The sequence below is a fragment of the Mercenaria mercenaria genome, chromosome 15 (genome assembly GCF_021730395.1).
Source record: "Mercenaria mercenaria strain notata chromosome 15, MADL_Memer_1, whole genome shotgun sequence".
Lineage (NCBI taxonomy): Eukaryota > Metazoa > Mollusca > Bivalvia > Venerida > Veneridae > Mercenaria > Mercenaria mercenaria.
Window position 1 is genome coordinate 45,779,435 of NC_069375.1, and position 14,014 is coordinate 45,793,448.

The 14,014-nt window shown below is 36.2% G+C and overlaps 1 protein-coding gene across 2 annotated transcripts in view; it reads right to left on the reverse strand.

Moving 5' to 3' along the window:
* Positions 1–4,875: 4,875 nt before the first annotated feature.
* Positions 4,876–14,014, reverse strand: part of LOC123552658 (uncharacterized) — a 126,397-nt gene continuing 117,258 nt past the window's right edge. For both annotated transcript variants that reach the window (XM_053525161.1, XM_053525162.1), the window contains exons 19-22: positions 13,449–13,592; positions 12,716–13,174; positions 9,171–9,246; positions 4,876–6,120 (exon numbers count right to left, since the gene is read on the reverse strand). In XM_053525161.1, the coding sequence (XP_053381136.1) occupies positions 5,438–6,120; positions 9,171–9,246; positions 12,716–13,174; positions 13,449–13,592 (1,362 nt within the window). In that variant the 3' untranslated portion in view covers positions 4,876–5,437. The remainder of the gene's footprint in view (positions 6,121–9,170; positions 9,247–12,715; positions 13,175–13,448; positions 13,593–14,014) is intronic.

Consider the following 14,014-nt stretch of genomic DNA (forward strand, 5'->3'; position numbering starts at 1 on the left):
TGACCTGGTGATCTAGTTTTTGACTCCAGATAACCCAATATCAAACTCGTCCAAGATTTTATTAAGAGTAATATCCTGACAAAGTTTCATTAAGATTGGGTCACAAATGTGACCTCTAGCGTGTTAACAAGATTTTCCTTTGATTTGACCTGGTGACCTAGTTTTTGACCCCAGATAATCTAATATCAAACTAGTTTAAGATTTAATTGAGAGTAATATTTTAACCATGTTTCACTAAGATTGAGCCAAAATTGTGACTTTTAGAGTGTTAACAAGATTTTCCTTTAATTTGAACTGGTGACCTAGTTTTAGACTCCAGATAACCCAATATCTAATTTGTCCAAGATTTTATTGAGAGTAATATTCTGACTAAGTTTCATTAAGATTGAGCCAAAACTGTGACCTCTGGTGTGTTAACAAGTTTTTCCTTTGATTTGATCTGGTGACCTAGTTTTTGAACCCAAATAACCCAATATCAAACTCGTCCAAGATTTTATTGAGAGTAACATTCTGAACAAGTTTCATTAAGATTCCGCCAAAATTGTGCCCTCTAGAGTGTTAACAAGCTTTTCCTTTGATTTGACATAGTGACCCAGTTTTTGACCCCTGATGACCCAATATTAAACTCCTCCAAGATATTATTAAGGGTAACATTCTGAACAAGTTTCATAAAGATTGGGCCAAAATTGTGACCTCTAGAGTGTTAACAGTCAAATTGTTGACGACGGACGATTGACGACGGACCGACGGACGACAGACACAGTGCAATCACAAGAGCTCATGTTTGAGCACTTTGTGCTCAAGGGGGGTGGGGGTTGCATGATTGAGGTGGTAGGCATGACTGGGTGGAGGAGTGAGGTGGGGGAACGGTACAAGTTTGCATGTTGATAAATATTCATGGAAGGAGAAAAAAATTAGAAAAGGAAAAATTGTTTTTTTTCGGGGGCGGGGGGGGGGGGGGGGAGAGGGGGAGAAGCTGGGAGATGGAGGGGGTGTGACCAAGGCAAGGGGGTGACCAGGTGAGGGTACACAACTCCACTTGTTTATAATAAATGTTCATGGAAAAGAATAAAAGAAGTTTAATGAAATTCTACCAATTTGTTGGTTTGTTATATACAACTCTGTGGATTTTTAAACAATTAAAGGGCAATAACTCTAAGACAAATTGACCAAACAGAAAAAAAACTGGAAGGGCATCATCGCAGTACCTTGGTTCATGTTTATTTCAAGTGTTATGAAATTCTACCTGCTAGTTACCGAGAAATGGCTGCGGACGGACATTTTTCATTAAATCAAGGGCAATAACTCTAAAGGAAATTGACCAATAAAAAAATAACAAACTATACGGGCATCATCGCAGTATGTTGGTTCATGTGTATTTCAAGTTATATGAAATTATACCTGCTAGTTACTGAGAAATGGCTGCGGAAGGACGCACGGGCAGACGGATGGAAAGACGGATGGACAACGCCATTTCAATACCCCACTCCCGATTTCATCGGCAGGGGATAACAAGCAAATTCAATGAATTGGTATCCCCCGGTGAAAGAGTTTGTGGTGAGGAATGGTAAAAAAATATATCCGGCAAAAAGTTAAGAATGTTACTAAGAAGCAAATAATTTCATTAGTCAAAATCAATTTAACAGAAAACAAATGTTTAAAGTGTGCATAATAACTGTATGATATGTTGATCCTGACTAAAGAAATTATTTTGAATGGAATACGTTTACTGTAAGAAGCTTAGCTTTTAAAATTAAATGGAGTCATTTGAAATGTGAGCTTGAAGTTTAACTGGAACGAAATATTGTCTTTGAGTGGTTTGGCACCAAGTGTTGCTGTTTAACATGTATAACTGACATAAAAGAACAGATGTCCTTAACAGCACACAATCAAATAAATCTTGAACATGGCTGAAGGCAAGGTTGGTATGTTATAACTTCACATGTTGAAGGTTTGAGCATTTTAAAAAATACAGCCTCTATCGCATACACAAGGTTTTTCTTTCATTTGACCTAGTGACCTAGTTTTTGACCCCAGATGACCCATATTCGAACTTCACCTAGATTTCATCAAGGCAACCATTCAGTTGAAAAATTTGTTGCCTCTGTCGTATACACAAGGTTTTTCTTTGATTTGACCTAGTGACCTGCTTTTTGACCTTAGATGATCCATATTCAAATCTGACCTAGATTTCATCAAGATAATCATTCTGGCTTAATTTCAGGAAGATCAATTGGAAAATATAGCCTCTATCGCATATACAAGCTTTTCCTTTGATTTGACCTAGTGACCTACTTTTTAACCCCAGATGACCCATATTCGAACTTGACCTAGATTTTATCATGATACTCATTCTGACCAAATTTCATGAAGACAAATTGAAATATACAGCCTCTATCGCATACACAAGGTTTTTTCTTTGATTTGACCTAGTTACCTAGTTTTTGACCCCAGACTACCCATATTCAAATTGGACCTAGATTTCATCAAGGCAACCATTCAGACAAATTTCATGAAGATCAGTTGAAAATATCTTGCCTCTATCGCATACACAATGTTTTTCTTTGATTTGACCTAGTGACCTAGTTTTTGGCCCGAGATGACTAATTTTCAAACTGGGCCTAGATTTGTTCAAGGCAATCATTCTGACCAATATTCATGAAGATTTATTGAAAAATACCGCCTCTATCGCATACACAAGGTTTTTCTTTGATTTTACCTAGTGACCTAGTTTTTGACCTGAGATGACCCAGTTTCAATCTCGGCCTAGATTTCACCAAGACAATCATTCTGACAAAAATTCATGAAGATCAATTGAAAAATCCAGCCCCTATCGCATACACAAGGTTTTTCTTTGAGTTGACCTAGTGACCTAGTTTTTGACCCGAGATAACCTTTTTTCAAACTCGGCCTAGATTTCATCAAGGTTATCATTCTGACCAAAATTCATGAAGATTTATTGAAAAATACAGCCTCTATCGCATACACAAGGTTTTTCTTTGATTTGACCTAGTGACCTAGTTTTTGACCCGAGATGACCCATTTTCAAACTCGGCCTAGACTTCACCAAGGCAATCATTCTGTCAAAAAATCATGAAGATCAATTGAAAAATCCAGCCCCTATCGCATACACAAGGTTTTTCTTTGAGTTGACCTAGTGACCTAGTTTTTGACTCGAGATAACCCATTTTCAAACTCGGCCTAGATTTCATCAAGGTTATCATTCTGACCAAAATTCATGAAGATTAATTGAAAAATACAGCCTCTATCGCATACACAAGGTTTTTCTTTGATTTGACCTAGTGACCTAGTTTTTGACCCGAGATGACCTATTTTCAAACTCGGCCTAGATTTCATTAAGTTTATCATTCTGACCAAAATTCATGAAGATTAATTGAAAAATACAGCCTCTATCGCATACACAAGCTAAATGTTGACAGACAGACAGACAGACGACAGACGACGGACGCCGGACACCGAGCGATCAGAAAAACTCACCTGAGCATTGCTAACAATACTCTGTAGGTCCTATCACCACATGGAGTTTGAAGAGTCTACGTGAACTTGACCTTTGATGGAGTGACTCCAAAATAAATAGAAATTGTTTGCTTTGCATGTCCAATATTTTTACTCAAGTGGTGCTCGAATTATTGGTTAAAAAAGGATTTCCATTGTTAGGCCCCTATGACCTTGAATTCTGATGGAGGGGGTCATTTGCTCTGCATGACTAAAACATCTTCTGAAGTTTCAATGTTCTGGATAAAGTGGTTCTCTATTTATTGATCAGAAACGGGTTTCCATGTTCAAGACCCTGTGACTTTGACCTTTGATGTAACGTTTCAAAAATTACTGGGGTCATCTTATTTACAAGTCCTCTCACTCTGTGATGTTTCAAGGCTCTATGTCTAAAGGTTTTCCAGTTATTGATTGGAATTGAAGTGTGACAGATTCTAGCCCCTGTGACCTCTGCCTTCATGCAAAAAGATAACGTTGGACCCTGTGAGCTTGACTTTTGACCTGGTGACCCCAAAGTCAGTAGGGGTCGTGTACTTGAAGAGTACTATCAGCATGTGAAGTTTGAAGGCCCTGAATGCAGTGGTTCGCCAGTAAAGTGCCTTCATACAAAAAGTTTACGTTGGCTCCTGTGACCTTGACCTTTGACCTGGTGACCCCAAAGTCAGTAAGAGTCATGTACTCGATAAGTACTATCAGCATATAAAGTTTGAAGGTCCTGGATGCAGTGGTTCGCGATCAAAGTGTCTTCATTGCAAAAAGATAACATTGGCCCCTGTGACCTTGACCTTTGACCTGATGACACCAACGTCAGTAGAGGTCGTGTACTTAATAAGTACTATCAGCATGTGACGTTTGAAGGTCCTAGGTGCAGTGGTTCACGAGTAAAGTGCCTTCATGCAAAAAGATAACGTTGGCCCCTGTGACCTTGACCTTTGATCTGGTAACCCAAAAGTCAGTAGACGTCGTGTGCTCAATAAGTACTATAAGCATGTGAAGTTTAAAAATACTGAGTGCAGTGGTTCGCGAGTAAAGTGCCTTCATGCAAAAAGTTAACGTTGGTCCCTGTGACCTTGACCTTTTACCTGGTGACCCCAAAGTCAGTAGGGGTCGTGTATTCAGTGAGTACTATCAGCTCTAGGCCTAATGGTTTTCCAGTTATTGATTGGAATTGAAGTGTGACCGAGGTTCTGGCCCCGGTGACCTCTGCCTATGATGGAGTAACACCCGTCCCCCTCCCCCCCCGCCCCGCCCCCCGCGCAAACAATATAGTTCACCTTTTTGGCATGTCCAACCATTCCAGCACGTTTCAACATTTTGTCTCAAATAGTTTTCAGGTTTTTTGTGAACACGGTTTTCCATTTAACAGCTCCTATGACCTTGACGTTTTCAATTAGCCATATAAATCTTGGAAGTTTGAAGGTCAAACCATTCTCCAATTATTGATCAGAAATGTGTGACGGACGGACGGACATGGCTAAACAATATCTCCCCCAACTACATTTGAATGAGGGAAAATATGCTGCAACAGACTGCTTTTAAACAATAACGTCCTATTTTTAGTCAGTGAAAGTCGCTGTAAAAGGACACATTCACTCAAATACAGCAACAGAATGTAATAGTTAATGGAATTTCAACGTTTTACAATTTTTATTTCACCGGTACGTACTGTAGTGAGAACTATATCATTACTTATGCAACGTTTAAAGGCACCTGCTTGTGTCGTCAGGTTGTCGTACTTCACTCTCTAATCGTTAAACCAATGGATAACGAAACATATAGAAATAGAATCTTCTTGTATACTGTCAATTGTTCCTCATTTAACAGAAGGTGTTTATTATCTCAAAAATAGGCCGCTATGTGCTTTAATATCAAAAACTGATATTACGTGAACACCATAAAAACGTGTGTCAAATTACTCGCTTTACCAGGCACATAATAGTCTATCAGAGTTCCCTAGTTCTAAATTCTTCTCACTCCGTATTGTTGTTAAAACTACGTAGTCATGCATAGGGCGGCGTAGAGGCAATAGTTTGTTGCTAATGCTCGCTGTACGCGGACCTTTTTCTTCTCTAATTTCGTCATTTGATTGCTGTAGGATAATGAGACATTTTTCAGACTCTCGAAACAGAACCTGCTCGAATACTGAGAAATATTCACCCTCTAGATGAAGCTGTTTTGTAATCATTTCATGAAAATGGACTTCTGCTTCAGTGCCACTAAGTGATATCATGAAAACAAATTCAAACTCTTTAAGAGCTTCCACGAAATCATCGAAATCATCTAAATCATCTGAATCATATAAATCATCTGAATCATATTCGTCGTGTGCCAGGAACGAACGTAAAGTAAGTTTTCCTGAATAAGCGTCACACCAGTCGTCAACAAGACGCTCACAAAAGCTTTTAGAAAGCCTTTCTCTATACTTGAGATAGACATTCTTGCATTTTCCGTTATTTCGATAGAAAACATCTCTGTAGGAATCAATCAATGTTCCTTCCTGAGACTCCAAGTCAATTCCAAATAAGCCGAGGTATTTCCGATGGTATCTATGGTATCTGTTAATTCCTTTTCTTCTGTACTGGCAGATAAGGTAGTTTCTTAAATCTGAAATTATTTTTTATTATATTATATTTGTTTAAGAAGACACAGTCATATTAATAACAGCTTTTCAACAAAGATGGAATCGATTTTGAAATTCCAGCTGTATGAAATACTACAAACGTATTATTCTGAATCTACATGTATACGTTTAAATTTAGCATAGAATAAAAATGTTTACCTGTAGTATGCATAATAGTCATGTAAGTAAGACAAAGAAAAAATGAACAAAGCAGCCTGAAAGACAGCTAAATCCCCCGCCACGGTTGTGGATAGTGAAAGGGTAAACCTTTGACCTTGAACTGTGACCTTGACCTTGAACTGACATGGCTGACCTATAAATTCTGCATATTGTCTTGATGAGGTGATCATTTGGCCCAAGTTTCATGAAAATCCTTAAAGGCGTTTACAAGATATAAAGCTCAAACCTTTCACCTTGAGTTGTGACTTGACCTTAAGTTGACATAGCTGACTCATGAGTTCTTGATGAGGTAATCATTTGACCCAAGTTTGATGAAATTCCATAAAGGAGTTTAGGAGATACAAAGTGGACATAAAATGAAAGGCTCAAACCTTTGTCCCTAAGTTGTGACCTTGACCTTGAGCCGGCATGGCTGACTAATAAGCTCTGTACATCCTCTTGGATAGGTGATCATTTGACCCAAGTTTTATATGAATCCTTCAAGGAGATTAGATGATACAGAGCGGACACAAAATGGAAGGCTCAAACATTTGACCCGGAGTTGTGATCTTGACCTTGAACCAAAATGGCAGACTCATGGGATCTGCACATTGCCTTGATGAGGTGATCATTTGATCAAAGTTTGATGAAAATCCTTCAAAGGGTATAAGAGATACAGAGCGGACACAAAATGGAAGGCTCAAACATTTAACCTTGAGTTGTGACCTTAACCTTGATTCAACATGGCTGACTCATGAGTTCTGCACATCGTCTTGATGAAGTGATAATTTGACCTAAGTTTCATGATTATCCTTCAAGGGGTTTAGGAGATACAGAGCGGACACGAAATGGAAGGCTCAAACATTTGATCTTTAGTTGTGACCTTGACCTTGAACCGACATGACTAACTAATAGGTTTTGCACATTGTCTTGATGAGGTGATCATTTGAAACAAGTTTCATGAAAATCCGTTCTAGAGGTTTAGCAGATACAGAGAGGACACAAAATGTTACGGAAGGACGGATGGAAGACGGAAGGAAGGAAGGAAGGACGGAGACCATTCCTATAACCTTTCACCACTCGTGGCGGGGGATTAAAAATAATAAAATATTTGGACAACATTAAAATGCATGGTAACTTATTCAGTTTAATTTTATTCCAAATTGTTGATATTTAAGATTTCTTTTGGCTTAATCTATAAAACATATGTTTTTTAGATTTTGCATTGATATCAAGACAACAGTTTCTAAACAACAACAACATGCTGTATATTAATAAGTTCAGAATAAGTAGATGTTCTAACATATGGTATTGGCAGTGCATAAAACGGTTAAGTATGTTTTCTTACGGGATTACATAGTCTAGGTGTATCTCTGGTATATGAACAAAAACAAAGGTTCCCAAAAACGTATTGATAAACGGGAAAACATTCATTTATAAAAGTTGTCAAAAAAATTGAAATATTAGTAAAAAGAGCGTATTCGATAACATTTTTATCAAAAGATGTCAGCACACAGCGAAGCTGGTCGCAAAAGATGCAAAGTTTTTACAAAAAAAAAACACACATTCTGAGAAGGGACTCATTTTGTAGTGTGGAATCATTTTAGTGTGCAATGTTTGGTTGTTGTGTGTTGGTTGAGTAAGAAACAATACTGAGAAATACAATAAAGAAAAGACTAAAACATATCTTAGTGAAAACAGAAATGCTTCATTTTTAATGCTTTAATGTGATAGTAGGGGTGGCGGGAACGTAAGAGACAAGTGGGTATGGGTTGGGTGCGACATCAGAGACGGAAAAATATTTGTTTTGGGGTGTGTGGATGGGTTGGGGGCAATGTGAGGGTGTGTGTGACATACTTAGAGATAGTATCAAGTTACACTAATAACTAAAATGGGTGTAGTGGATATGTGAGTAATATGTGTTCGAGCGGGGTTGTCCAGGGGTAACGGTATAGGAAGACACAATATATAAAACACACAAGGAATTAAAAGAAAAAAATAGGGAAAGACGACAGTGAATCGGTGGGGTTAGGGTGAGAAGTTGAGAAATGAGGAGGCAGATGATGGGTTACTTTGCAATCGAATTTGTGACCGTTGCAAAAAGTAAAAAATGTTTGAAGTTTTATTGAGTTGTGATGTACTAACTCGCTGAGAATCCCAAAAATATATTACAGAAAGACAAAAGAAACAGAAGCTTAAAATCTATTTTACATAAAAATTTGCTAAGAACAAAAGATACATATCTTTGAAAAATGATAGCAAGTGTATTTGAACCCAGCCATATAATTTATAATCTTTGCTGAAAAGTGTGTGAAGTTTTATTGAATTGTAATATTCTAACTCGCTGCGAATCGCTTTCGGTGTACTTTTAAAGAAATACCAAGCAAAAAAAAAAAAGTATTATTTCAGCAAATGGAATAAAACGGCCAGATGGCCTGTGTCATTTATTCGGTATAAGTATGGCAAAGAAGTTTTTTAAGTTTTATTTGGTTGTGATTTGCGGTTACTGATATACTTACTGGCTGACAATAACAAACAAACTTTGTTCATAATTTCATTAATATGAAAACAGGAGTTACGGAGCTTATGTTATCAAATTGGTACATTGTATTCTCATAGGGGAGGCATGTTTAAAGTTTCGTTTAGTGGTACTGAGGTATTGAGTAATACCTAAGCATGACGCTGACGCCTTGGTGTCGCTTAGATAGTGCCTTCTGTCCCGGCGAACTTAAAATTAATATAATTTATGTGCTCTCTGAAAAGCATTAACAACTATTGTCTTCTTTATAATTTCCATATTAAAAATACGCCAAGTAGATGTTCAAGTTAAGTTCGGTTTGGATTAGTTTTATTTTTAAAGAAAATTGAGCATTACCTTGTTTCTTTGTCATGTATTGCCAATCTTTCATGAGGAGTTCTCGAAGAAAACTGTCCTTGATAGCATCATACCTCTGTAAAAAAAAATGTTATTTCATTAAAAATGTTTCCATAAATTTCTTCGGATCAGTAATTTGCTTATGTTTTTATTTTATTTTGTAAAATTGAAAATAAAAAAAAATATATATAAAAACCTGGGATACATTTTTACACTTTTACAAACTAGAGTTTGTTTTTCTTTCACGAAAATTATAATCATGTCTCCCGCAACTTTCCGTGCAAATAGTCTAAAATGCCACACATTAAGGGCCATAACTACAGGGCAAATCACCGTACCATGACATTCCAAAAATATACCACGCGTTGGAGTAGTAACTCCTCTGGAGCTTGATGGAATACCAAGCAATGGTGTAGGAAAATTATCACAGATCAAGTGTCATGTTTGCGCTGAAAATTATTTAATCTAAACGCACGCACGCAGAGAAAGCAAGCAGAAACAGCAATATAATGGAGCAGTGCAGTATAAGGGGCTTAAACGCGTTTAGGGCATTGACTATTTTAAGTTAGACATGACAGTGTAAATAAATTAACTCCCCGTTGAGAAAGAATCTAACATTAGAGACAAAACACCAAAAGGCATGGCACTGATCACTCCTGAAAGGTTTAGAGGAAATCCGCAATAATATATAGAAGTGACTGAAACACCATTAAATTTCATAAAAAAGGCCAACTTTGCTGAAAATCACTAAACTGTAACATGTCTAAGATTTGGCCATTTTTAAAATAAACTTGATAGTTTTACATTTTTGTTAAAGTATATAACTCCGCTCAAAATCATCGAACCGAAAAATGCCGAAAATATGCGTAATAAGCATTTAGCACTGATCACTAATTTGTGGTTTGGTGGAAAATATAAGAAAGGCCAAAACATCATCAGATTGATGAGTTAAGGACCATAACTCCGCTGAAAATCATCAAACCTGAAAATGAAAATGCCGACGATATGCATAACTAGACTTAGCAATGATTACCCCTGGGAACTTAGGTTTACGTGTAAAGCCGCCCTGTGATGTTGGAGGGTATGCATCGACAAACTTTGTGACAGACGGACGGATGGAAAGACGGCAGCACTAAATTGATAATGTCTTCCCTGCTTAAATTTGGGAACATAATGCATTAAATAAGGTCGTGCACTTGTTGTTTGAAGCTGAAATGAGTGTCTAAAGGAGAATGCATTTTACTTAATTATCACGAGAAAATGTTTTAAAAAATATTCTCTAACATAATTTTTATTATTATTTCACGTATTATGATTTTGTTAATATATTAATCTGTAGGAAGACAGTGACTTTTGCAGTTGTATCAGTTAACACACGGGTCTTGAACTATTTCTTCCACTTTGTTGGTAACATTAGGTTTCATAACATATTCCAGGTGATTAGGAAACAAGACGTTACATCGGTTTAGGTATAATGTTGTTTCAACGTTTCTCGCGCCAGAATCTTCAGAGGGAAAATATAAATATTTTGACAATAAAATTAGTAATAATTACATTAAATTTAGTGTTTTTTTTTCAAAGACCCTGCTACCATCCCGAAAAACCATTAGAATAATGCATGACGTATATCTAGATCTTGCAAAAAGACCGCATGGAAATCTCTTTTAGAGATTTGATGGAGATGGAAAAAACAACAGTAAATTCTGTTTGTATATATCTCTGTTTGGTAAGATATGTGCTTTACTTTTAAGACATTTTAGTCACAATACTTTCAATATGAAATGACTCGACGACATTAAAAGAATAGTTTTATATCCAACAGACCAAATTACTTACATTGAAGTTTGACAAATGCTACATATTTGCCGTTTGATAACTTACAATTATTGCCTTTTGGTGAGGTCGATATGTGGATTTATCGACCTGATAAAAGCGGTATCAACTGAGGGCGCATCGACCGAACTTAAAAGGCAACAATTATTTTATTATTAAATCCAGCCTACACACAAGTATAAACCTTAAATACAAATATCTACAATCATTGGTCATTTTTCGTGGTAATTTGTGTACGACGTCGCATTGTTCTGACGTCAAACCATGATGACGTCAAAGCTGGAGGCCAATACGTGCTTTTAGCTCCACCTTCGAGTCATTACGACTTTCTATCATTGATCATGTGACTACATCTAGACCAATGGAATAGACTATAGTTATAGATTTAAGTTTTTTTATATTTATTTCTTAGTATGCATGGTACAGATTTAGCTTAGTTTTTCCTAGTATTAATCTGCATGTGCTTTAAAAGCCTATTATTAAATATGTGCTCCTCTCTTAGTTTGTCTTAGTTTAGTTAATTTTATGTAAATATGTACTGTAAGTTGTCTGTTTTGTTTTTATGTTTTAACTTGTGTGCTTCTTTTCTCCTAGGGTAGATGACAGATATGGGTGTGGTGGAGTGAATGACCTCTCCAGGCCCTTTTCCCAAATCTACAACTTTCTTTCGGTAGTTTTTTGGGACACTTACTTAGATAGGGTTTTTGTTTTATCACTTACCACAATACCCATACTGTCATCTACTTATTTGTAATTTGTAATTAGTAATTTTGTTTTGCTTGATTTTGTATCCCTTTTTTTCAGCATGTATGTTTTAAACTGAATTTTTCTTTGAAGGGGAGTAACAAAGTCAGTAATGTTTATGTACTGTTACAGAGTTACTTCCCTTGCTCTTTTATGACTATGCTTTCTCTTTACAGCTGTTTTATTTTGTTATTACTATATCATATGTTTGTCGGGAAATAGCTTTAAGCTAATGTTAATTGTTAATTTCATATCCGACGTAAAATAAAGCTTCTTGTATCTTGTATCTTGTATCTAATAATAATACTTTGTATCACATGTCTGACGTCAAAAGGAGTGTAATAAAGCCATTGCATAAAAATGATTATACACTAGTGTAATAAATCTTTGACGTCGATATCGTTTACAATATAGGAGACGTTTGTCAAATTGATTTGGTTTTAATAGTTTAAGAATTTTTTTTTCGAGAGGAAATGCTAACATCTGATAAAAAGAATATTACGTTTGTGACTTTCCACATTGAATTTATTAAACTCGTTGAATGAAATTAAAGAAATGCTTGGCAGAGCCTCACATTTTATTATTTTATCCAACTCGTTTAATAAATTCAGTATGAAAAGACACCCATGCAATATCCTCGCTATATTACGCTGAAAATGTAGTATTGTAAAATGCGAATTATTTGCGTTGTTAGAATCGAAATAAATATGTTCCAATAATTTTATCAATTGATAAAACACGGGAAGTTGTTTGGATGCGAATAATTAATTTATTACGCGTCCAAACTCCTGCCCATATTTTATTTACTGATAAAATATAGGAACAGATTTATTATTTCTTAATTAATCGGTACTGTTAAGGTAAGATAATGTAAAATAGATAAAAGCTCATACTCGTTTTCTAACCTTAAAAAGTTACTAGTATGTCCATTTAAGGTAATATAAAAATGTAGAATTTTGTAAAATTACCTTTCGCAGATGTTCAAGTCTTTGGAACTCTCCTTGAAACATCTGTTCTTGTAACAGATATTCAATTTTGGCCTGAAGACAAAATAGATCCTTTTCAGATATTTCGGAACTGTCAACTTCCATCTTTTCGCATGAATCTGATGCTTCCAAAAATAACTCATTTAACTTTGTTTCCAAAGATTCAGTGTCTTGTGGAATGTCTAAATGTTCAGTACGTAGACTATGAAAACCAGATGATGGATATTTCAAAGCTTCAGCATGTATGCCTTTTGGCAACACTGTTTCTTCTTCTTCGTGCTTTTCACCGAGTCCGGTTGCAGTTTGTGTAGTATTTGTATAATGAGCTTTAACGTCAAAGGTCTCAATAGCTGAACAGTGTATGCGCTTGTGCTCACTTGGATATGCCAAGTCTAAGTCTTCAAACAAATTCGACTGTTCACCATACACACAATTTCTGAGCTGAAATAAATATATTAATAAAATCCAACACATTATTGCTTACCTTGCTTCAGGCAAATTGCGACGGGTTTATAAAGATCATCGCCAGACAGAACATCGGAGCGACATTTCATTCACACGACAAAAATCGAGAAGACAGACAAAACTTCAAGAACATTGATCGAAATGTCATGTCAACATTGGGACTGTTAACCATTTTGGTTAAGACATTGCATAATTATTACACAAAATGCTTTGTAAACATAACTTCGATGATTCTAATACAGGTTTATACCTTAAGAAGGTTCCGCACAGCTTTCTGTGCAGCTGGTTTGCGATAAATATATTTCCAATCTGTCAGAATGGCTATCATATATTCTATGTTCGTTCTCAGTTTGTATATGTCAGTATCGTCTACGCTTGATATGAATGCTCTTGTCTGAAAAGCACATGAACTAATTATTTTGAGAAAATAAAAATTCAAATACAGTTATCTTAAGTTACATAGGTTCTGTTTGTTTGTTATGGGTTAAACGCCGTTTTTCAACAGTATTTCAATAATGTAACGGCAAGCAGTTATGCTAACCAGTGTTCCTGGATTCTGTACCAGTACAAACCTGTTCTCTGCAAGTAACTGCCAACTTCCCCACAAGAATTATTAGAGGTGGAGGACAAATGATGTCAGACACAACGTCAAATCGTCACAGAGAACATACACCCTGCCCGGGGATCGAACACGCGATCCCGCGATCCATAGACCAACGCTCTCCCTGCTTAGCTAAGCTTATTATCTATAAAACAAAACAGCATTTGTACATTTACATATTATCCTGTGAAGCAGTAGGAATTGATAATATCTAA